Source organism: Cervus canadensis, chromosome 13, assembly GCF_019320065.1.
Source record: "Cervus canadensis isolate Bull #8, Minnesota chromosome 13, ASM1932006v1, whole genome shotgun sequence".
Classification (NCBI taxonomy): domain Eukaryota; kingdom Metazoa; phylum Chordata; class Mammalia; order Artiodactyla; family Cervidae; genus Cervus; species Cervus canadensis.
This window is the reverse complement of record NC_057398.1, coordinates 25,005,714-25,032,005: the sequence shown is the minus strand read 5'-3', so window position 1 is coordinate 25,032,005 and position 26,292 is coordinate 25,005,714. Positions and strand designations below refer to the sequence as shown.

The window sequence follows — 26,292 nt, the reverse complement described above, 5'->3', positions numbered from 1 at the left end:
TTACCTTGTGTCAAAGGATTTATTTGTGGGATGAAAAAGAAAGGAACCTGTAGATTTGGAGGAAGGACAGGAACCATCAAACCCAGACCATGATTTCAAAGGCCCCTCAGGTGAGCCTGATTTAAAACTCTGGGTGTATCTGCAGCTGCCTGCTGTCTGGCAGGTGGTCTCCAGGTGGCCCCACCTGTGCTGTGATGGGGTGACAGGTCTCAGAAGTGTGGGACAGGCTGCAGGCGTGGGGGAGGCACGGGAATCGCATGCTCCCTCCGGGACAGGGCACCTGCTGGTGGTCTGGGGTAGGAGGAAGTGTAAATGCTCTCTCTGAGGGTGGCCTCTGGTGGTGGGAGCCATTTCTGCTTCAACTGTTCGTAGAGTCCGTAGTTTGTAGGGGGACCTGCAAGACAAACCAGAATCCGGGTGAACAAGGCTTAAAGGAGGAGGCCAGCATCCTCGGGACAGGAGAACGAATGGTTGGCTCTGGAGGTTCCAGGCTGCTGGACCAGGCACTTGGATTGTCAGTGCACCCGAGGGGAGAGAGAGTAGTAGTGTCTGTGTTCTCATTCGTGTCCAACGCTTTGCAACCCACGGACTTTAGCCCACCAGGCTCCTCTGTTCATGGAATTTCCCAGGCAAGAATACTATAGGGGGATGCCATTTCCTTCTCCCAGGGATCTTCCCAACCCAAGGATCCAATTCGGGTCAGAAGTTTGCAAGAAAGTGCTGGTCCTGCCAAGCCCTGAATTTCTCAGTGTGTGGTTTGCCTCCTGTTACTAAGGAGGGACCAGACGTTGCCAGAGACTTGGACAGTTCAGGTCGATGACTTGATTGAGCATGACCCCGTCAGCTCCTGGGTACTCACTGACCCAGCCCAGTTGGGAAAAGCATGCGCTTGGGAGAGTGACCTGCAGGAGAAACTCTTACAGAGAAATGCACTGTAACAAGCAGCTTGCCCTCTACCCTATATCCCTTCATATTGAAGGGTAGAACTGCAGAAAGATAAGAGCAAAGTGTGGTGGGAGCTTGCAATGGATGTCAGATCAAGTCACTCTCCCGGCAAATCTGAGCAAAGTCTTGTTTCTGCAGGGAGGACGCAATCCATACTCTGGCGAGCCTCTACCTGGACCTCCTCTACCCCGATGTGAAGCTTTTTCTCTTGCTACGCCTTCCCTTCCCCCCAGTTCCTGCATAGCTCCCTCCTTCTCAACTTAGATCTCCTCCACAAAGACTGTCCCCTGTCATCCCACCCAAATAAGACTCAACATACCCACCTCACTTTCTCCCCGTTACCCGCTGGTTTTCTTTTCTATGTACCACCTATCCCAATCCAATATGATAGTGCTTACTAAATCTTAGGTTGTCTTATTCATTGATAATATCTTCTTTTTTTTTGTAAATTAATTTATTTATTTTAATTGGAGGCTAATTACAATATTGTAGTGGTTTTTTGCCATACATTCACAAGAATCAGCCATGTGTACATGTTCCCCCTTCGATAAAATCTTCTATGTCTCTTCACTGGGGTATAAATGCCCTGGGGGCAGGAATTCCTCCCTATTTGTCACTGCTGTGTCCCCAGGTGCTTCAATAGGGCAGGCACCTGGGGAATACTCAGTCGGTGTTGATGAAGTAGATGATGGATCTGAGTGTGCAGCAATGCTGCTCTCTATCACCTGTGCTCCAGGTAAACATGCTGCTGCAGGTGAGGGCTTCATCACACAGCAACATCATCCAGCATCACAGGGAGAGGGTGGGCGACCCGGGGGGTAAATAGGACTCTTCCCTTCCCTTCTCATTCTAATGCTCTGCTGGAGTCAGGGTCACCTGCTTGGGTCCTCCCACTAAGGTGGGCACACCTCAGCCCTATGTGCTTATGAACCCCTTAGAGCCCAGTAAAGGGGAGGATCCCGAAAGAAAAAAATACCGAGTAGAGGGAAGTCGGCTTTCTCTGGGAGCCACAGCAGCTGATGTCTGTTCCACGTGCGGAGCTCCGGCAGGCCTGGGTGATAGTGGTGCCGGTTGTAATGGTCGTCGTAGGTGCTGATCAGGTAGCGCTGCGAGGGCTCCTGGTGGTGGGTGATCAGGTGTTTGTACGGGAGCCCCTGGAAGGACAGACACAGTGCACGTGTCACCAGTCGGAGCGAGGCATCCCTCTGGCTGTGGCTGGAGGCAGAAGCTGCCCGCTATGGAGTCTGTGGTGCCGACAGAGAGGGTCCCTGCTATGGAGATGTGTCTGCCTGAGCCCTGGGGAGCACCAGTGGGAGACACACTTGTCTGCCCCACCCCAACACAGCTCACCTTCAAAGACACACCCCAGTTTGGCTGCAGTCAAGTCTCTGTATGAGGGGCCCCCAGCCAAGTCAACTCACCCTGAAAATGACTGAGGGGACACATTGAAATGAAAGTCAAGAGCCCCAGCTGAACAGGAAGAGCCTGTGCTATCTCATTTCACACCCTCGTGATCTGAAATTACCCCCTTTGATTTGTCTTGAGTCTCATCCATCCAAGTGTCTATTTCCAAGGCAAGTGAACGATGCTATATGGTGAGTCTGACATCTGTACTTTCTATTTCCATCAGTTACCATGGGAAGAGTCAGAGAATGCTCCATAAATTGCCTTCTCCTGCAAAGGATTTAAGTCTCCCTCAGCTGGAAACTCAGCGAGTGATTTCTTCGGTGGGGAGAAATTACAGGGAGAAGAAAGCCGTGTTCTCCTGACACTGGGACGTTTGCCTGAATCACTCCTTTTCCTAAGAAAATCCTCTTGGCCCTAAAAGGGAATCCTAGGGGCCTGGTCTGATTTACAGGGGAGGATAACATGGATTCCCAGGCTCCTCCTCTTGTCTGGAGCAGATGGGGAGGTCCATGTCTGCTATGGCCTAAATACACTGGCTGCACCCAGTATTTCAAATGATGGCTCTATAAACCAGTCAGATCACAATGCCAGAGGAAGTCAAGGGGGGTGTGCACAGACGTTAAGCCGGAGTTCCTAAGATCCACATCACCGGATCTGGATGTCTGGACTATATTTCCGAGGTCAGGGAAAGCAAGTTCCCATCAACCAAGGGTTCCCATCAACCAAGGGGAGTTCTGAAGAGGCAACACAGCGGGGGAAGAAGAGAAGCCAGGAGGGATTTTCTTACTGTTTCTCTTGGTTTGGGGCACAATCCTGCCTTCTTGATCATGTACACAAGATTTTTGTTTCAGTCAGAAAAAGTTGGCTTAAAAATCAGCATTCAGAAAATGAAGATTATGGCATCTGGTCCCATCACTTCAAGGCAAATAGATGAGAGAAAAGTGGAAGCAGTGACAGATTTTATTTTCTTGTGCTCCAAAATCACTGTGGATAATGACTGCAGCCATGAAATTTAAAGATACTTGCTCAATGAAAGGAAAACTATGACAAACCTAAACAGAGTATTAGAAAGCAGAGACATCACTTTGCTGACAAAGGTCCATATAGTCAAAGCTGTGGTTTTTCCAGTAGTCATGTATGGATGTGAAGGTTAGACCATAAAGAAGGCTGAGTTCTGAAGAACTGATGTTTTCGAATTGTGGTGCTGGAGAAGACTCTTGAGAGCAAGGATATCAAACCAGTCAATCCTAAAGGAAATCAACCCAAAATACACATTGGAAGGACTGATGCTGAAACTGAAACTCCAATACTTTGGCCACCTGATGTGAAGAGCCCACTCATTGGAAGAGACCCTGATTCTGGGAAAGACTGAAAGCAAAAGGAGAAGAGGGTGGCAGAGGCTGAGATGGTTAGATAGCATCACTGACTCAATGGACGTGAATCTAAGCAAACTCCTGGAGATAGAGAAGGACAGGGAAGCCTGGTGTGCTGCAGTCTATGGGATCACAAAGAGTTGGACATATTTTAGCAACTGAGCAACAATAACTGTTAGCTGACAATAGAGAGGACTGCCTTTGTTTTTTGTTTGTTTGTTTCTTATTGCTCGAGGTCTTCATTGCTGTGCATAGTGTTAGGAAAAACGCCGCGGGAGGAAAAAAGCCGCCTCTAAGGACCGGTGGTAAAGGCCTTTTATTAAGCGTCAATCTCGGGCAGAACTCCCGGGGGCTGGTGAGTGAAGAGACAAAGGGAGTCTGCAAGGTATGAGGGGTGGGGAGGGGTTTTATAGTCCGGGCAGGCATCCAGGCCAGGTCTTTTCATATAAGGAAGAAAGCGCGGGCTACAGCGGTGGTCAGTGTCCGAGGGCTTTATGTTGGTACCTGATTGGGCCAGGCTGCAGGGGGCCAGCCCCTGGAAGTTTAGCCAGCCTCCGGAATTTGCCTTGCAGCACTTTCCTGGGGGCATGCCCCGACCTTTCACATAGGTTCTCTCTACCTGCAGCGAGAAAGGGCTACTCTTCGTTGCAGTGCGCAGGCTTCTCTTTGCAGTGGCTTCCCTTGTTGCAGAGCATGGGCTCTAGAGCATATTGACTTCAATAGTGACAGCATGAGGGCTCAGGAGTTGTGACATACAGGCTTAAGAGCTCCATGGCACGTAGAACTTCCCGAATTCCAAGGATCTAATCTGTGTTCCCTGCACTGGCAAGCGGATTCTTATCCGTTGTACCACCAGGGAAGTCTGAGACAACTGCCTTTGAAAGAAGAGATTATCACTTAAAATTCCTAAGAGAAGGGGTATGTCACATCTCACAGGGCCACATGGGAAGCACCAGGGTGAGTCAGGAGACAGAAGGAGTGAAGAGAGCATGGTCCAGAGTCTTCGTTCTGGTTTCTGTGAAATGAAAATATCTCCTGCCATATTAATTAACAGGAGATATCACAGCCATCAATGATTTCTGCCTCCCAAATGTAAATGAGGGCTCTCAAAAGGCTCTCAAAACTGTGATCCAGCAGATATTGCCACCACCACCACCTCCCTCCTCCCTCGCCCCCACGGTGATTCCTGAGGAGTTCAGGGGAATGCAAGAAACAAGGGAAACAAAAAAATAGAATTGGCCCCAGATAGCTGAGGTACATATGAAAGGAATGGATTCAGTGAGCCAAGGGGCTTGCATCTTCCCATACATAGAATGCTAAATTCCTTAACTTGATACTTGATCTCTGCTGTTCAGACTGCCTGCTCCCTTTGTAGCAAATTTGAATATAGCCTTACTTGCCTCCTGTTTGCTTGGAGCAGTTTTCCCAGAGCTACTGAGATGCTGTATCCCGGGCTCAGAGTCCTAAACATTTCCACCAAATAAAATAACTCTTAACTTTCAGGTTGTGACTATATTTTTCAGTCGACACTTCCAACAGAGTATGGGCAAGGCAGGGTGGGCAAATTTGAGAGGTGTAGGATTGCAAAGTTTCAATAATTCCAGGGTATCTCTGGTTGTCAGTGCCTGGCTCTGGAGTGGGGGATGATAGCCTGGCATGTGAGTCTTAGATAAAAGAGGTGGTTGGAGGGATGGGCTGTGAATTGGTTAGTTAGAATCTGAAAGGCAGATGGCAGGCAAGTTGTGTATTATCCCTGGGAATTAGCCCTGGGAGGTAGAACCTCACCAGGATTAGCAAGGTGCCTAAAATATCAAAGTATCATAAAGTACAGAAAATTTAAAAACATGATTAATACATCTGCCAAGGGGAAAAAATAAGCAGGGTGACAATATACAGCCTTGGTGTACTCCTTTTCCTATTTGGAACCAGTCTGTAGTTTCATGCCCAGTTCTAACTGTTGCTTCCTGACCTGCATACAGATTTCTCAAGAGGCAGGTCAGGTGGTCCAGTATTCCTATCTCTTTCAGAATTTTCCACAGTTTGTTGTGATCCACACAGTCAAAGGCTTTGGCATAGTCAATAAAGCAGAAATAGATGTTTTTCTGGAACTCTCTTGCTTTTTTAATGCTCCAGTGGATGTTGGCAATTTGATCTCTGGTTCCTCTACCTTTTCTAAAACCAGTTTGAACATCTGGAAGTTCACAGTTCACGTACTGTTGAAGCCTGGCTTGGAAAATTTTGAGCATTACTTTACTGGCGCGTGAGATGAATGCAACTGTGTGGTAGTTTGAGCATTCTTTGGCATTGCCTTTCTTTGGGATTGGAATGAAAATGGACCTTTTGCAGTCCTGTGGCCACCGCTGAGTTTTCCAAATTTGCTGACATATTGAGTGCAGCACTTTCACAGCATGCTCTTTTAGGATTTGAAACAGCTCAACTGGAATTCCATCACCTCCACTAGCTTTGTTTGTAGTGATGCTTCCTAAGGCCCACTTGACTTCGCATTCCAGGATGTCTGGCTCTAGGTGAGTGATCACACCATCGTGATTATCTGGGTCGTGAAGATCTTTTTTGTACAGTTCTTCTGTGTATTCTTGCCACCTTTTCTTAATATCTTCTACTTCTGTTAAGTCCATACCGTTTCTGTCCTTTATTGAGCCCATCTTTGCATGAAATATTCCCTTGGTATCTCTAACTTTCTTGAAGAGATCTCTAGTCTTTCCCACTCTATTGTTTTCCTCTATTACTTTGCACTGATCCCTGAGGAAGGCTTTCTTATCTCTCCTGGCTATTCTTTGGAACTCTGCATTCTAATGGGTATATCTTTCCTTGTCTCCTTTGCTTTTCACTTCTCTTCTTTTCACAGGTATTTTTGTAAGGCCTCCTCAGACAGCCATTTTGCTTTTTTGTATTTCTTTTTCTTGGGGATGGTCTTGATCCCTGTCTTCTGTACAATGTCACGAACCTCCATCCATAGTTCATCAGGCACTCTGTCTATCAGATCTAACCCCTTGACTCTATTTCTCATTTCCACTGTATAACTGTAAGGGATTTGATTTAGGTCATACCTGAATAGTCTAGTGGTTTTCCTTGCTTTCTTCAATTTAAGTCTGAATTTGGCAATAAGAAGTTCATGATCTGAGCCACAGTCAGCTCCCAGTCTTGTTTTTGCTGATTGTATAGAGCTTCTCCATCTTTGGCTGCAAAGAACTGGACATGGAACAACTGACTGGTTCCAAATAGCAAAAGGAGTACATCAAGGCTGTATATTGTCACCCTGCTTATTTAACTTATATGCACAGTACATCATGAGAAACACTGGGCTGGAAGAAGCACAAGCTGGAATCAAGATTGCCAGGAGAAATATCAATAACCTCAGATATGCATTGATGCCACCCTGATGGCAGAAAGCAATGAAGAACTAAAGAGCCTCTTGATGAAAGTGAAAGAAGAGAGTGAAAAAGTTGGCTTAAAACTCAACATTCAGAAAACTAAGGTCATGGCAGCTGGTCCCATGGCAAATAGATGGGGAAACAGTGACAGACTTTATTTTTTTAGGTTCCAAAATCACTGCAGATGGTGACTGTAGCCATGAAATTTAAAAATGCTTACTCCTTGGAAGAAAAGTTATGACCAACCTAGACAGCATATTAAAAAGCAGAGACATTACTTTACCAACCATGGTCCATCTAGTCAAGGCTCTGGTTTTTCCAGTAGTCATGTATGGATATGAGAGTTGGACTCTAAAGAAAGCTGAGCGCCGAAGAATTGATGCTTTTGAACTGTGGTGTTGGAGAAGACTCTTGAGAGTCCCTTCAACTGCAAGGAGATCCAACCAGTCCATCCTAAAGGAAATCAGTTCTGAATATTCACTGGAAGGACTGATGCTGAAGCTGAAACTCCAATAATTTGGCCACCTGATGCAAAGAGTTGACTCATTGGAAAAGACTCTGATGCTGGGAAAGATTGAAGGCAGGAGGAGAAGGGGATGACAGAGGATGAGATGGTTGGATGGCATCACTGACTCAATAGACATGAGTTTGAGTAAATTCTGGGAGTTGGTGATGGACAGGGAGGGCTGGTGTGCTGCAATTCATGGGGTCACAAAGAGTTGGATACGACTGAGTGACTGGACTGACTAACTGAAGGGGATAAAAATCCCATTGATTCATGACCACTTTGAAGAGCTGAAGGGAGAAAAGTTAAGTGGGGTGGGAGATGGAAAAGCAGGCTGTGGCAGTGGGGGAGCACAGGATGAAGGACCCAGAAGAGCTGATAGAACTGAAGCAGCCATGTGAAAATGATGCTGTGTCCAGGCACACAAGCAGACTATTTGAACAGAGTCCCCAGGAATGAATGTCCCATTGTTTGGTTCTATTTTGTGTGTGTGTTGGAGGGGATATCTTAATTTTAACCAGATTATATATGTGTGATTGATTATCCCTTTCATCAGGGTTTGTGATGGGGAAGCAAAGGTCTTTAAAAAAGGGCACCCGATGTGTCTTGAGACCTAGGCCACATACCTCATGTACATTGATGGTTAGGAGCAGGGAGCCTCAGACTGTGGGTTCTAATTTTGACCTCTTTGTATTAAAATGCAACTGGGAATAAATCTACCATATGACCCAGCAATCCCACTACTGGGCATAAACCCTGAGAAAAATCACAATTCTAAAAGACGCATGTACTCCCAATGTTCATTGCAACACTATTTGCAATAGCCAAAACATGGAAGCAGCCTAGTTGTCCATCAACAGATAGATGGATAAAGAATATGTGGTACATATACAATGGAATATTACACTGCCATAAAAAAAGAATGAATTTGAGTCAGTTCCAGTGAGGTGGATAAACTAGAGCCTGCTTTATGGAGTAAAGTCAGAAAAAGAAAAACAAATATAACATATTAAAATATATATACAGAATCTAGAATATATATAACACACACACATATATATAACATATATATAGCATATGGGAAGATATACAACACATGTATAACACATTAACACATATTTATGGGAGGGAGGTTCCGGAGGGAAGGACATATGTATACCTATGGCTGATTCATGTTGAGGTTTGACAGAAAACAACAAAATTCTGCAAAGCAATTATCCTTCAATTAACAAATAAATTTTTAAAAAATAAAGTGAAAAGTAAATATAACATATTAACACATATATATGGAATCTAGAAAAATAGTATTAATGAGCCTATTTGCAGAGAAGGAATGGAGACACAGATATAGAGAATGGACTTGTGGACACAGTAGGGGAAGGAGAGGGTAGGACAAAAGAGAAAGCAGCATTGACATATATACACTATCATGTGTTTTAAAATAGACAGCTGGTGGGAAGTTGCTATGTAACACAGGGAGCCCAGTCTGGGCACTCTATGATGACCTAAAGAGGTAGGATGAGGGGATGGGAGGGAGGCTCAAGAGGGAAGGGATATATGTATGATTATGGCTGATTCACGTTGTTGTATGGCATAAACCAACACAACACTGTAAAAAATAAATAAATAAATAAATAAAAGAACTACAAAAATAAAATAAAATTGTATTTGTGTGTTCAGTGCACACTAATGCTAGTGGTTGGCAGCCCCATGCACCGGTATGGTCCAGGAATGCCAGTGGGCCAGGGATGCTAACACAGAACTGAAAATACGACCCTGTTTATCCTAAGATGAGTTTCCAGATGCAGAAGTTGTCATTGTTGTTGTTCAGTCACTAAGTTGTGTCCGACTCTTTGCTACCCCATGCACAGCACACCAGGACTTCCCATCCTTCACTACCTCCTGGAGCTTGCTCAAACTCATGTCCATTGAGTCAGTGATTCCATCCAGCCGTCTCATCCTCTGCCACTCTCTTCTCCTTTTTCCTTCAATCTTTCCCAGCATCAGGGTCTTTTCCAGTGAGTCAGCTCTTCGCATCAGGTGGCCAAAGTATTGGAGATTCAGCATCAGTCCTTACTGTGAATAATCAGGGTGGATTTCCTTTAGAATTGCCTCATTTGATCTCCTTGCAGTCCAAGGTAGATGAACAGTCAGCTCTGGCAGATGATAAAACAAGATCTAAGGAGGCTCCTTGCTTGACTGTTTGATTTGCTGACCAGCCCCTGCTCAGTGCCTTACCAACAAGCTACAGATTTTAGATGAAATACCCCTTGGGCACATTTTATCAGTAAATGAGGGTGTTGAGCTGGACAATCCCTTGGGTCCCTTCCAGTTCTAAAATGCTCCATCCTGGGAAATATCCATCCCTCACCCAGAATTTAAGCAGAGGTAGGGTTATGTGGGAGCCTGGCAGGCTACAGATCATGCGGTTGCATAAGAGTCAGACACGACTTAGTGACTGAACAACAAGAACAGCGATAGAGTTATGTGGGGTAGAAGTGAGGGGACAGACATCACCTCTATAAGCAGCAGACTGACAGAAGAAGAACTTGGGGTAGCACCCAGACTGTAGTGAGAAAAGGGCATGCTTGTGCACCCAGTGGGTGAACAATTACAGGCTTATTCTCTCCAGGCTGAGCCTAGTGGGTGGCACCCACAAGGGTTGATATAAGAGGAGGCTTTCTCTCCTGTTTCTGTAAGGGCCAGGATTTCTGAGCTTCCAACACTCTCTCACCTAATTTAATAAATGTCTCAAGTGAGTGATCTTGGGCCTGGGAGGCAGGTTCTGAGGCTGCAGTGCCCTGCTCCCTGCTCTGGAGGCCTGGAACCCAACCACACTCACAAGTAGGCGCTCCGCGAGTGAGAGCAAACTGAATGGCCCTTGACTTTTCATATGAAAGAACAGGATGCTTGGCCATCAGTGATATTATACAAACGCTGTCTATGCAAACATCATCACTACTCACTTTTGGAGTGCCTTGTGTGATTCCTGACTACACTCACCCTAACTCAACGTCTACCTTTGTTTGTTTCACACATCCTTTGCCTACCTCCTGTTGGAAGGGTGTGGAAGGATGGGGAAAGTGGCCCAGAAAAAGTGCTGGGATACCCAGCGAGGGAAACGCCACCCACTTGAGATCAGGTGGACATCTGCCCACCCAGTGAATACAGGTAAATGATATCAGCAGCCTCCCTGCACTGCATTTGGCTGGGGAGGGTATTAATGAGACCACTCCTGTGTCCCCAAGAGAGAACTGAGCCTAGAAAGAGTCTGGTTGTTTAGTGTCCCCTGAGCACTGGGAAGGGGCCAGGCAGAGTGTGGGGCCCTGAGCCCTCTTACCTCAACTCTCCTCTTGCTGTACCACTTGGAGATCTGGTCAGGTCTGTGGCCTGGGAATGGGACGTACTCGTTTCTGTAAATGGTCTGGGGGGGTTTCTCAGTGGCTTTTGTGAACTGAAAAAAAAAAATGTTTTTTTTCAGGACAGTTTCTGTGATGCCCCTTCTCAAACTTCTGCTGCATCCCCTCAGTTCCCAACCATTGGAAGCTGGGCAGAGAAAGGGTAAATAGGCATCCTGCACAATGTGGGCTTGATTGTACCCCCTCCCTTTCAGTACTTGGAAAGTACATTCAGGGACTTGGCACGCCAGTCCAAGACCCCTTGGGAAAGCTGTTTGGTGTCACCTGGTCCCTCACGGTCTACACCTGTTCCCTTTCTCTCTTGTCACTCCCTGCCCCTCCTCCCTCCTGCTTGACTTTTCCCTTTCTTTTTCTTCTTTGTTTCTCACTCTTCCCAACTCTACACTTTCTTTACCCTGAAAATGAGTGTTAGAAGCTCAGTTGTGTCCAGCTCCTTGCAACCCCATGGACTGTAGCCCACCAGTCTCCTCTCTCCATGGAATTCTCTGGGCAAGAATACTGGAGTCGCCAGGGCCACCATGCCTTCCATGGTGTCCAGGGCTTTACCCAACTCATCCTGGGATGGCATTGGCCCATGTAAGTAGAGTGAGAACAGCCTCTGCACTGGTTTTGTGTCTACAACAGACACTGGGCACCCTCAAGCTTCTCCTTGGGACTCACAGAAGAGGTGACCCAAGCCCTCTGGAGCCTCACCATCGCAATTGCAATAGAAGCCCAGAGAGAGAGTTTCTGTTGATGAGTGGGCTTGGAAGCTTACTGCTAGTAACACCAGAGAGGCATCCACAAGCCCTTTGAATTCCAACCACCAGTAGCACCCTGTGCAGGATGCCTCATCTAAACAACAAACAAAACAAAAATACAAACCTGACCATAAGCAGACAGGATTACCACCTCACTCAGCCTTGCCCAACAGAGGAAAAACAAAGAAACAAACAAAAACTCAGCACCGATCTCACCTTATACGAAGTTTACACAGACCACTGGACCAATTTTAGGAAGGCAAACACCAAAAGAAAGATAGAATTCAACCTTGAAGCCTGGGAAAAGGAGAACTCAAACACAATAAGTTAAAAAACAAATAATGAAAATGCAGAGAAATACTACACAAATGAAGGAACAAATTTGAAACACAGAAGTCCAAATAAATGAAGAGGAAATAAGCAAATGATCTGAAAAAGAATTCAGAATAGTGATACTAAAGATGGTCAAAAACCTTGAAAACAAAATGGAGAAAATGCAAAAATCAATTAACAAATATCTAGAAGAATTAAAGAATAAACATACAGAGACAAACAACACAATTACTGAAATTAAAACTAATCTGAAAGGAGTCAATAGCAGAATATCTGAAGCAGAAGAACAAATTGGTGAGCTGAAAGATAAAATGGTGGAAATAACTTCTGAAGAGCAGAATAAAGTAAAAAGAATGAAAAGAACTGAGAATAGTCTCAGTGACTTCAAACACACCAACATTCAAGTTATAGGGGTCCCAGAAAAAGAAGAGAAAAGGTAAGGGTGTGAGAAAATTTTTGAAGAGATTATAGTTGAAAATTTCCCCAACATGGAAAAGGAAATAGTCGATCAAGTCCAAGAGGTTCAAGGAGTCCCATATAGGATAAACCCAAGGACAAACACACCAAAACACATACTAATCAAACTAACAAGGACTAAACACAAAGAAAGAATATTAAAAGCAGCAAAGGAAAAACAACAAGTAACACACAAGGGAAACCCCATACATTCAACAGAAACTCTGCAGGCCAGAAGGGAATAGCAGGATATATTTAAAGTACTGAAAGGGAAAAATCTACCACCAAGATTACTGTACCCAGCAAGGGTCTCATTCAAAATTGATGGAGAAATAAAAAGCTTTTCAGACAAGCAAAAGTTAAGAGAATTCAGTACTACTAAACCAGCGTTGCAACAAATGTTAAAGGGACTTATATAGTAAAGAAATACAAGAGAAGGAAAAAGACCTACAAAATCAACCCTGAAACAATTAAGAAAATGGCAATAGGAACATATATATCAATAATTACTTTAAATGTAAATGGATTAAATATTCCAACCAAAAGACACAGACTGGCTGAATGAATACAAAACAAGACCCATATTTATGCTGTCTACAAGAAACCCGCTTCAGACCTAAAGACACATATAGACTGAAAGTGAGAGGATGGAAAAATATATTCCAAGTGAATGGGAAGCAAAAGAAAGCTGGAGCAGCAATCCTCATATCAGACAAAATAGACCTTAAAATAAGGAAGAAAGGTTACAAGAGATAAGGAGGGACACTATATAATGATCAAGGGATCAATCCAAGAAGAAGACATAACAATTGTAAATATCTATGCACCCAACATAGGAGCACCTCAATACATAAGACAAACAACTAACAGAAATAAAAGGAGAAATTGACAGTAACACATTAATAGTAGGAGACTTTAACATGCCACTTGCACCAATGGACAGATCGTCAAAACAAAAAATTAATAAGCAAACCCAAGTCTTAAATGATATATTAGATGAGATGGATCTCATTGATATCTTCAGGAAATTCCATCCAAATGCAGAAGAATACACCTTCTTCTCAAGTGCATATGGAACATTCTCCAGGATAGACCACATCTCAGGTCACAAATCAAACCTCAGTAAATTTAAGAAAATTGAAATCGTATCAAGCATTTTCTCTGACCACAATGCTATGAGACAAGACATCAATTACAAGAAGAAAACTGTAAGAAACACAAACACATGGAGATTAAACAATATGTTTCTATATAACCAACAGGTTACTAAAGAAATCAAAAGGGAAATTAAAAATTTTCTAGAAAAAAATGACAATGAAAATATGACAACTCAAAACCTATGGGGTGCAACAAAAGCAGTTCTAAGACAGAAGTTTATAGTGATACAATCCTACCTCAAGAAACAAGAAAAACATCAAATAGACAACCTAACTTTACACCTAAAACAACTGGAAAAAGAAGAACAAAAAAAACCCCAAAATTACTAGAAGAAAAGAAATCATAAAGATATGAGTAATAATACATGAAAAAAATGAAAGAACAGTAAAGATTAATAAAACTAAAAGCTGGTTCTTTGAGAAGATAAATTAAATTGACAAACTGTTAGCCAGACTCATCAAGCGAAAAAGAGAGAAGAATCAAATCAATAAAATTAGAAATTAAAAAGGAGAAGTTACAACAGACAGTGCAGAAATACAAAGGATTATAAGAGACTGTTATGAACAACTATACGGCAATAAAATGGATAACCTGGAAGAAATGGACAGATTCTTAGAAAAATTCAATCTTGCAAGACTGAACCAGGAAGAAATAAAAATTAGGGACAACCCAATTACAAGTGCTGAAATTGAAACTGTGATCAAAAATCTCTCAAAAAACGAAAGCCCAGGACCAGATGGCTTCACAGGAGAATTCTATCAAGCATTTAGAGAAGAGCTAATGTCTATCCTTCTAAAACTCTTTCAAAAAATTGCAGAGGGAGGAACACTTCCAAACTCATTCTAGGAGGCCACCATCACCCTGATACCAAAATCAGACAAAGATAACACACATACAAAAAAACTACGTCATCAATATCACTGATTAACATAGATTCAAAAATTCTCAACAAAATTTTAGCAAACAGAATTCAGCAACACATCAAAAAGCTCATACACCATGATCAAGTTTGGTTTATTCCAGGGATGCAAGGATTCTTCAACATACGCAAATCAATCAATGTGATACACCATATTAACAAATTGAAAGATAAAAACCATATGATAATCTCAGTAATGTGGAAAAAGGCTTTGACAAAATTCAGCACCCATTTATGATGAGAACTCTTCAAAAAATGGGCATAGAAGGAAACTACCTCAACATAGTAAAAGGCATATATGATAAGCCTACAGCAAACATTATTCTCAGTGGTGAAAAACTGAAAGCGTTCCCCCTAAGACCAGGAACAAGATGAACATGTCCACTTCCACCACTATTATTCAATATAGTTCTGGAAGTCCTAGCTACAGCGATCAGAGAAAAAAAAGAAATAAAAGGAATCCAGATAGGAAAAGAAGTAAAGCTCTCACTGTTTGTAGGTGACATGATACTGTATACAGAAAACCTTAAAGATAGTATCAGAAAATTACTAGAATTAATCAGTGAATTTAGCAAACTTGCAGGATACAAAATCAATCACAGAAATCACTTGCATTTCTATATACTAACAATGAAACATCAGAAAGAGAAATTAAGGAATCAATTCCATTCACCATTGCAACAAAAAGAATTAAATATATAGGAATAAACTTACCTAAGGAGACCAAAGAACTGTACACAGAAAATTATGACACTAATGAAAGAAATCGAAGTCAACATAAATGGAGAGATAGTCCATGTTCCTGGATAGGAAGAATCAAAATTGTGAAAACAACTACCAAACGCAATCTACAGATTCAATGCAATCCCTAGCTAATTGCCAATAACATTTTTCACAAAACTAGAACAAAAGATTTCACAATTCATACGGAAACACAAAAGATCCTGAATAACCAAAGCAGTCTTGTGAAAGAAGAATGGAGCTGGAGGAACCAGCCTTCCTGACTTCAGATTATACTACCAAGATGCAGTCATGAAGACAGTATGGTACTGGCATAAAAACAGAAATCTAGATCAATGGAACAAGATAGAAAGCCCATAAATAAACCCATGCACCTATGGATACCTTATTTTTTTACAAAGAAGGCAAGAATATACAATGGGGCAAAGACAGCCTCTTCAATAAGTGGTGCTGGGAACACTGTACAGTGACATGTAAAAGAATGAAATTAGAACACTTCCTAACACCATACACAAAGATAAACTCAAAATGGATTAAAGACCTAAATGTAAGACCAGAAACTATAAAACTCTTAGAGGAAAACATAGGCAGAACACTGGGTGATATAAATCAAAGCAAGATCCTCTATGACCCACCTCCTAGAGTAATGGAAATAAAAACAAAAGTAAACAAGTGGGACCTGATTAAAGTTAAGAGCTTTTGCACAGCAAAGGAAACTATAAGCAAGGTGAAAAGACAACCTACAGAATGGGAGAAAATAATAGAAAATGAAACAACTGACAAAGGATTAATTTCCAAAATACACAAGCAGCTCATACAACTCAGTACCAGAAAAACAAGCAACCCAATCAAAAAGTGGGGAAAAGACCTAAACAAACATTTACCTGTTTAGACATACAGATGGCTAACAAACACATGAAAAGATGCTCAACATCGCTCATTATTAGAGAAATGCAAATCAAAACTACAAGGAGCTATCACCTCACACCAGTCAGAATGGCCATCATCAAAAAGTCTACAAACAGTAAATGCTGGAGAGGGTGTGGAGAGAAGGGAATGCTCTTGCACTTTGTGGGAATGCAAATTTATACAGCCACTATGGAAGATGGTATGAAAGTGAAGGTCACTCAGTTGTGTCTGACTCTTTGGGACCCCATGGACTATACAGTCCATGGAATTCTCCAGGCCAGAATAATGGAGTAGGTAGCCTTTCCCTTCTCCAGGGGATCTTCCCCACCTAGGGATCAAGCCCAGGTCCCCCACATTGCAGGCAGATTCTTTACCAGCTGAGCCACCAGGGAAGACAGTATGGAGACTCCTTAAAAAACTAGGAATAAAACCACCATATGACCCAGCAATCCCACTCCTAGGCATATACCCTGAGGAAACCAAAATTTTAAAAGGTACATGTATCCCATTATTCACTGCAGCACTATTTACAATAGCTAGAACATGGAAGCAACCTAGATGTCATTCGAGAGATGAATGGATAAAGAAGGTGTAGTATATATACACAATGCAATATTACTCAGCCATAAAAAGAAATGCCTTTGAGTCAGTTCTAATGAGGTGGATGAATCTAGAATCTATTATACACAGTGAAATAAGTCAGAAAGAGAAAGATAAATATCGTATTCTAACACACACATATATATACGGAATCTAGAAAAATGGGACTAAAAAATTTACTTACAGGGCAGCAGTGGAGAAACAGACATAGAGAATAGCCTTGTGGATATGGGGAAAGGGGAGGAGAGGGTAAGACGTATGGAAACAGTAACATGGAAACTTACACTACCATATGTAAAATAGATAGCCAACAGGAATTTGCTGTATGTCTCAGGAAACTCAAATAGGGGCTCTGTATCAACCTAGAGGGGTGGGATGGGGAGGGAGATGGGAGGGAAGTTCAAAAGGGAGGGGACATATATATACCTATGACTGATTCATGTTGAGGTTTTACAGAAAACAACAAAATTCTGTAAAGCAATTATCCTTCAATAAAAAAATTAATAAATTTTAAAAGAAAAGAATACTAGAGTAGGTAGCTATTCACTTATCCAGGGGATCTTCCCCATCCAGGGATTGAACCCAGGTCTCCTGCATTTTTTACCATCTAAGCCACCAGAAAAGCCCTATTATAGCACAATTTTTGTTGCTTTTTGAAATTCATTGTAGTAAAAGATGAATAACAAAATTTACGATTTTGACTATTTTTATTTTTATTAAGCTGCAGTGCGTATTAGTTGCAACACAAAGGATCTTTAGTCTTGGCATGCAGAATCTTTTTAGTTGTAGCATGTGGAATCTAGTTCCTTGTGTGTGTGTGTGCATGTGTGTGTGTGCGCGCATGTGCACTCAGTCGCTAAGTCATGTCCAACTCTTTTGTGACCCCATGGCCTGTAGGCTGCCAGGCTCCTCTGTCCGTGGAATTTCCCAGGCGAGAATACTGAAGCAGGTTGCCATTTCCTTCTTCAGGGGATCGTCCGGACCCAGGGATCAAACCCTCATCTTTTGGTTCTCCTGCTTTGGCAAGCAGGCTCTTTACTACTGAGTCACTTAATTAGGTGAGTCCCTAATTAGGGATGAAAACCCAGGTCCCCTGGGAGCTTGCAGTCTTAGCCATTGGACCACCAGGGAAGTCCCATTTTTAACTACTTTTAAGTGTGCAGCTCAGTGGCATTAACTACATTCACACTGAAGAGCAACCACCACCTCCATCCACTTGCAGGACTTTTTCATCATCTCAAACTGAAACTGTCCCCTTTAAGCAACAGCTCTCCATTCTTCCCTTGCTCAGCCCCTGGCAACCACCATTCTACTTCCTGTTTTCATGAATTTGACTACACTGATGTACCTCAGATCTTCCCCGGTGGCGCTATTGGTAAAGAATCCGCCTGCCAGTGCAAGAGATATGAGACATTGATTCCATCCCTGTGTCAGGAAGATCCCCTGGAGGAGGGTATGGCAACCCACTCCAGTATTCTTGCCTGGAGAATCCCATGGATAGAGGAGCCTGGGGGACTACAGTCCATGGGGTTGAAAAGAGTTGGACACAACTAAAGCAACTGAGCACGCACGCACGCACTGTATCTCAGATAAGTGGGAGTATGCAGTATTTGTCTTTTGGTGACTAACATTGCACTATGGATGGAGGTTCGTGACATTGTACAGAAGACAGGGATCAAGACCATCCCCAAGGAAAAAAAATGCAAAAAAGCAAAATGGTTGTCTGAGGAGGCCTTACAAATACCTGTGAAAAGAAGTGAAAAGCAAAGGAGAAAAGGAAAGATATACCCATTTGAACGCAGAGTTCCAAAGAATAGCCAGGAGAGATAAGAAAGCCTTCCTCAGGGATCAGTGCAAAGTAATAGAGGAAAACAATAGAATGGGAAAGACTAGAGCCCTCTTCGAGAAAATTAGAGATACCGGAGGAACATTTCATGCAAAGATGGGCTCAATAAAGGACAGAAACAGTATGGACTTATCAGAAGCATAATATATTAAGAGGAGGCGGCAAGAATACACAGAAGAACTGTACAAAAAAGATCTTCACAACACAGATAATCACGATGGTGTGATCACTCACCTAGAGCCAGACATCCTGGAATATGAAGCCAAGTGGGCCTTAGGAAGCATCACTATGAACAAGGCTGGTGGAGGTGATAGAATTCCAGTTGAGCTATTTCAAATCCTAAAAGATGATTCTGTGAAAGTGCTGCACTCAATATGCCACCAAATTTGGAAAACTCAGCAGTGGCCACAGGACTGGAAAAGGTCAGTTTTCATTCCAATCCCTAAGAAAGGCAATGCCAAAGAATGTTCAAACTACCACACAATTGCACTCATCTCACATTCTAGTAAACTAATTCTCAAAATTCTCCAAGCTAGGCTTCATCAATACATGAACCATAAACTTCCAGATGTTCAAGCTGTATTTAGAAAAGGCAGAGGAACCAGAGATCAAGTTGCCAACATCTGCTGGATCATCAAAAAAGCAAGAGAATTCCAGAAAAACATATATTTCTGTTTTATTGACTGTGCCAAAGCCTTTGACTGTGTGGATCACAACAAACTGTGGAAAATTCTTCAAGAGATGGGGATACCAGACCACCTGACCTGCCTCTTGAGAAATCTGTATGCAGGTCAAGAAGCAACAGTTAGAACTGGACATGGAACAACAGACTGGTTCTAAATAGCAAAAGGAGTATGTCAAGGCTGTATATTGTCACCCTGCTTATTTAACCTATATTCAGAGTACATCATGAGAAACGCTGGGCTGGAAGAAGCACAAGCTGGAACCAAGATTTCCGGAAGAAATATCAATAACCTCAGATGTGCAGACGACACCACCCTTATGGCAGAAAGTGAAGAAGAACTAAAGAGCCTTTTGATGAAGGTGAAAGAGGAGAGTGAAAAAGTTGGCATAAAGCTTAACATTCAGAAAACTAAAATCATGGCATCTGGTCCCATCACTTCATGGCAAATTGATGGGGAAACAGTCAAAACAATGACTGACTTTATTTTGGAGGGCTCCCAAATCACTGCAGATGGTGACGGCAGCCATGAAATTAAAAGACACTTGCTCCTTGGAAGAAAAGTTATGACCAACTTAGACAGCATATTAAGAAGCAGAGACATTACTTTGTCAACAAACATCCGTCTAGTCAAGGCTCTGGTTTTTCCAGTAGTCATGTATGGATGTGAGAGTTGGACTATAAAGAAAGCTGAGCACTGAAGAATTAATGCTTTTGAACTGTGGTGTTGGAGAAGATTCTTGAGAGTCCCTTGGACTGCAAGGAGATCCAACCAGTCCATCCTAAGGGAAATCAATCCTGAATATTCACTGGAAGAACTGATGTTGAAGCTTAAACTCCAATACTTTGCCACCTAATGTGAAGAACTGACTCATTTGAAAAGACCCTGATGCTGGGAAAGATTGAGGGCGGGAGGAGAAGGGGACAACAGAGGATGAGATTTTTGGATGGCATCACTGACTCAATGGACGTGAGTTTGAGTAAACTCCGGGAGTTGGTGATGGACAGGGAGGCCAGGCATGCTGCAGTCCATGGGGTTGCAAAGAGTCAGACATGACTGAGTGACTGAACTGAACATTGCACTTAGGTTAGTGTCTTCAAGGTTTATCTATGTGGTAGCGTGTTTCATAATTTCCTAATTTCATAATTTATCTTAAAGATTGAAAAATATTCCATGATATGTATATGCTCTATTTTGCTTATTCATTTCTCACTGAATTACTTCTATGTTCCAGTTCCTGTGAATAATGCTGTTAAGAATATAAATATGCAAATATCTCTCTGCAAGAGCCTGCTTCCACTCTTTTTAATAAGGTCTTTCATGCATAAAGTTTTTAATTTTGGTGAAGTCCAGTTTATCTATTTTTTCTCTTATTGCCTATGTTTAGAATGTCATATCCAAGAAATCAGTGCCAAATTTAATGTCATGTAGCTTTTCTCCTGTTTTCTTCTAAGAGTTTTATAATTTTAGGTCTTACATATAGACCTAAAGACCTTACATGTAGGTCTTTGATTCATTTTGAATTAATTTTTTAATATGGTGTGAGGTAGGTGTCCAACTTCATTCCTTTGCATGGGTATGATTGTAGCTGGGCTTTTCATACATGGTCTTTATTATGTTAAGGTGAAGTGAAAGTCACTCAGTCGTGTCCAATACTTTGTGACTCCATGGACTATACAGTCCATGGAATTCTCCAGGCCAGAATACTGGAGTGGGTAGCTGCTTCCTTCTCCTGAGGATTTTCCCAACCCAGGGACCGAACCCAGGTCTCCCACATTGCAGATGGATTCTCTACCAGCTGAACCACCAGGGAAGTCCAAGAATACTGGAGTGGGTAGCCTATCCCTTCTCCAGCAGATCTTCCTGACCCAGAAATGGAACGGGGGTCTCCTACACTGCAGGCAGATTCTGGTAGCTGAGCTACCAGGGAAGGCCTATGTTAATGTAGTTAAAAGCTAAGTAGAATTCACCAGTGAAGCCACCTAGTCCTGGGCTTTTATTTTGGGGAGCTCTTTGATTACTGATTCAGTTTCCTTACTAGTTATATGTCTATTCATACTGTCTATTTCTTCATGATCCTTTCTTCAATATACCCTGCCCTTCTTTGGCTCTTGTAACATTTTTTTACTTAAACATTATTTTCTATGAAATTAATATAGTGCCACCTCACTCTCTTTGAGTTGATATTTGCAGGGAGTATCTTTTTCTAGCCTTTTATTTTCAACTTTTGCATGTCTTTAGATCTAAAAACAGTCTGATAGATGGCAGATGAAAAAAAATCTTTTTTCCCCATTCCACAAATCTCTTTTGATGAGCATTTAATCTATTTACATTTAAAGTAATTACTGAAAAAATAAAAGAAAAAAATAAAGTAATTACTGTTATTTACTTTTACCATTTTGTTATTTGTTTTCTTTTTTGTCTTATAAGGCTTTTTGCCCCTCATTTTCACCATTACTACTTTTCTTTGTGTTTATTTAATTTTTAGTAGTGACCTATTTTTCTTTCTCATTTCCTCTTGTGTATATTTTAGAGAGATTTTCTTTGTAGTTATCATGGGAATTATACATAACATCTTAAATTTATAGTGATCTATCTTATTTTTAATTAATTTTAGCTCTTTATTTTATATTGGAGTATAGCTGATTAATAATGTGATAATTTCAGGTGGACCCCAAATGGACTCAACCATCCATACACATGTATCCATTCTCCCCCAAACTCCCCTCCAATCCAGGCTGCCATATAACCTGGAGCAGAGTTCCTTGTGCTATATAGTAGGTCCTTGTTGGTTATTCATTTTAAATATAGCAGTGTGTACATGTTGATTCCCACACTCCCTAATTATCCATTCCCCCCTCCCTTCCCCCACTGGGAACCATAAATTCATTCTCTAAGTCTGTGAGTCTGTTTCTGCTTTGTAAGTAAGTTCATTTGTATCATTTCTTTTTAGATTCTGTGTATAAGGGATGTCATATACTATTTCTCTATGTGATGTGACTTACTTCACTCAGTATGATAATCTCTATGTCCATCCAAATTGCCTAACAATCTATTTTAAATTCATACTATCTTACCTTAACTCATTAATAAAAACCCACTCTGATAAAGCTTTGTCTTCCCTCATTTTATGTTATTGATGTCACAAATTACATGTTGATATACTGCATACCCATTAACATGAATTTATAATATATAATACTTTTGTGTTTTTTAATTGTGTAGAAAATAATGGAATTACAAACCAAAATTACAATAATGATGGTGTCTATATTTGTACATTTATCTTTACCAGGGGTCTTCATATTTTCATATAACTTCAAGTTACTGTTTAGGATTTCTCCATAGCAACTTCAAGGACTCCCATTATCACTTCCTGTAGGGAAGATGTAGCAGTAATGAACTCCCTCAGCTTCTGTTTATCTGGGAATGTTTTTATTTCTCCACTTTTGAAGGAAAGTTTTGTTGGCTAAGCTATTCTCAGTCAATAGAGGGGTGGGGTTTTTGGAGGGTGGGGTTTGGTTTTGCTTAGGTTTTGGTTTGCAGGGACTGAGCCCTTTAAAGATATCACCTCACTGTTTTCTGATCTGCAAAGTTTCTGCTGAGAAATCTAATGATAAGCTTATTAGGGCTCCCTTGTATACGATGAGTCATTTTTCTCTAGCTGTTTTGAAGATTTTCTCTTTTTCTTTGACTTTCAACAGATTGATTATAATTGTCTCTGTGTGAGTATCTGGGGATTTAACTTATTTGGTCTCTACTGAGCTTCTGGGATTTGTAGATCCACATCTAGTCTGGGAGTTTTCAGTCATTATTTCTTCAAATTATCTCTCTGCCCCTTTCTATTTTAATTTATCCCATAGTCAGTATATTGGTCAGCTTGAGGGTGTCCCACAAGTCTTTGGTCTCTGCTCAGTTTTCTTCATTCATTCCTCTTTTTGCTACCTAGGCTCAATAATTTCAAGTAATCTGTCTTCAAGTTTTCTGATTCTTACTTCTGCCTGTTCAAACACACTTTTGAATGTCTCTAGTGAATTTTTTTTCATAAACGTTACAGTATATTTCAATTCCATTATTTTCATTTGGGCTTCCCAGGTGGCTCAGGAATAAAGAATCTGCCTGCGAATGCAGGAGATGTGGCTTTGATCCCTGGGTCAGGGATATCCCCTGGAAGAGGAAATGGCAACCCACTCCAGTATTCTTGCCTGGAGAATTCGATGGACAGAGGAGCCTGACAGTCTATGGGGTCACAAAGAGTCAGACACGACTGAGTATACACACACACACACACATTTTTGTTTGGTTCCTTTTTAGAATTTCTATCTTTCATTAATATTCTCATTTTGTTTATATATTATTTTCCTGATTTCCTTCAATTCTTTGTCCACATTTCCTTTTAGCTCTTTAAGTATATTTAAGACAGGTTTTTTTTTTTTTGTTTGGTTGGTTGGTTTTTTTTTTTTTTTTTTTTTTTTTTTTTTTTTTTTTTTTTTTTTTTTTTTTTTTTTTTTTTTTAGTTTTTCTCTGGTACTACTGCTGTCTGTATTTCTTCAGGAACTGTTTCTTCCATTTAATTTTTTTCCTTTGAATGGACCATCTTTTCTTGTTTCTTTTTATGTCTATGTTGTTGTTGTTGTTGTTGTTTTTTAACATTGAGCACTTGAGAGAAAAACAGCCATCTCTCCTGGGCTTTGCAGACTGGCTCCACACAAGGAAAGATCTTTACTAAGTAGTGGGCATGCTCTGAGCCTTGGAGTCAGGTAAGAAGGTTTTAATTCTTCTTAGGACTTTTCTGAACATGAGCATGCATCCTGCCTATGACTCTGTGTCTGTGTGTCTGTGTGCTTTTTATTTCTCCTTGTATACATAGCTGCTTTAAAATTCCTTAATTTTTCCAAGAAGCCTCTCTCTGGTTTCTTTTCAAAGTCTTAGATGCTCTGTTGCATTCCTCTACCTATAATTTCTTACCCCCAGACCTTTGCTTTCACTGTTGACCACTGCTGCTTTCCAAGCTCTTCCTAGCCTGAAATATGAACTCCCTACTTTATCCTGTTTGACCCCTGAGTTAGCAAAACAGAGACCAATCCCTCCAGCAGCTTCCAGACAAGTTTCAGTGTTGCTCCACTCCCTCTGTGCTCCAGGGAGGGAACTGGGAACTGGGCCACTGCTTCTCCCACACTGCACCATGCTGCGCTGGGACAGGAATGGGGGGAGCGCAAGGAAAAACACCATGGAGTTTCCTACTATTTTGAATGTGGCTTTTTCTAAAATGGGCATTTGATTTTTTTGCTATAGACCTTTGTTTTCCAGAGCTCCCATATATTTGTTTCAATTAGGCTAATAGTTGCTTTTTAAGTGTTTCCATGGGAAAACAAGGGGCCTGGAACTTCTTAGTCTGCCATCTTTCTGAAATTGCTCCAACTCTGCTCTCTTTATGCAATCTCCTCTCAGTGTAGGATCAGCCCATAATATCTCCAGGTACTACTTTGCCTACTGGAGCCCAATGGGAATGCTTAACCAGTCTTTCTTGCTCTTGGATTACACACACACCTACTCCACAAACAAAGATAATTGCAGTCAGAGCTAAAAACGGCCAAAAGCCATGTCTGACCAGAAGGGTGACAAATGCTAAGGTGCCCGCATGAAAAGAGCCTCTTCTAGTTCTCAGAAGTCACTATTAACCTTCCCCACACTTACACCAAAGCTGCCAATCCTGTCCCACCTTCTTTTCATTGCCTATTTTCCAAGAAGATATGAAGATGTCTAGATATCTCTGCAGAAACTTATGTGGGTCAGTCTTGATTGCCACAAATGAAGATACTCCGTTTCATGCAGGTCAATTTAGGCAAGTATTTTGAGCTGGTCTTTAAGACACGTGGGAACACCAGGAGCACGCCTGCTCCGTTTTGAAGGTGAACGGTGACATGCACAAGCAGGGCAAAGTTGCGGAACAGGCGCCAGAGAGCAGCGGCTCATCCCTGGCCGTCAAGACAAGGAGCAGCAAGCCTGCTTTGGCAGGTAATACATCCGGAACGGCCCACCCAGGGAGAGCAGATGTTCTTCAAATCAAGATAAAGCTGAGTTAGGAAAAGAGAACATCCAATGCCTAGAAGCACTCCACTGACTATAGAACTTCAAGGCACAACCTTATTGACACCTGTACTATGATGTTTTCAAGATATAAATGGGGATTTTGATGACTGTTTGAATGTAACTCCTCTGTGTTAGGGAGTCTATCTGCATAGAGTCCCTAATGCCACCTTCTTAAGATTCAAGTATTTGGGGCCCTTGATTTAGAAATAATAATACCCTTGGGTGGTACAGTGGTAAAGAATCTGCCTGTTAATGCAGGAGACAAGGGTTCGAGCTCTGAGTCGGGAAGATCCCTTGGAGTAGGAAATGGCAACCCACTCCATTCTTGCCTGGAAAATTCCATGGGCAGAGGAACCTGGCGAGCTACAATTCATGGGGTTGCAGAGAGTGACTGAGCACACACGCACACAATGCCCTCACTCATCCTCCCTGCCAGGTCTCCTTCTGAGCCCTCTGTCCACCTTCTTTTTTCTTACCTTCCTCCTCTCCTCTGTCCAGTTTCCAGTGAGCACTCTGGTTGAATACTTGGTCTCAATCTTCCAGCTTGGCGTGGAGAATGGCTGTGGACTTACGGCAGTAAGAAACTGCATTTGTCCCAAGCTTCTTTGACTTGACACAGTTTAAGGTTTTGAGGTGGGAGATGTTATGAAGTTGCTGTTTGGAGTGCCTTTTTTTCTATTCAGCAGTCAGAATGTAGATGACAAACAGCTAAATTCACATTAAAGGGCACTGAGAGTCCACTTTCAGTCTCCAGAAAGAGGTGATGTGATCTT

General features: G+C 41.9%; 1 protein-coding gene across 1 annotated transcript; it reads right to left on the bottom strand.

The window, feature by feature from the left end:
- On the bottom strand, nucleotides 1–26,292 carry CFAP107 (cilia and flagella associated protein 107). The gene is made up of 4 exons (XM_043485898.1): nucleotides 25,996–26,292; nucleotides 10,963–11,076; nucleotides 1,922–2,099; nucleotides 1–394 (listed from the first exon to the last, which is right to left on the bottom strand). The coding sequence occupies exons 1-4, from the start codon at nucleotides 26,107–26,109 to the stop codon at nucleotides 210–212; spliced, it is 591 nt and encodes a 196-aa protein (XP_043341833.1). The 5' UTR covers nucleotides 26,110–26,292; the 3' UTR covers nucleotides 1–209.

What these genes read in the sequence shown, in the direction of transcription:
- CFAP107 (XM_043485898.1), bottom strand. Translation starts at nt 26,109, where the DNA reads ATGCAGTTTCTTACTGCCGTAAGTCCACAGCCATTCTCCACGCCAAGC. An exon ending in ACAGCAAGAGGAGAGTTGAG is followed by an intron (nt 2,100 to 10,962) that starts GTAAGAGGGCTC and finishes CTGTCCTTCCAG; the next exon opens with GGGCTCCCGTACAAACACCT. An exon ending in AGCCGACTTCCCTCTACTCG is followed by an intron (nt 395 to 1,921) that starts GTATTTTTTTCT and finishes TTTGTCTTGCAG; the next exon opens with GTCCCCCTACAAACTACGGA.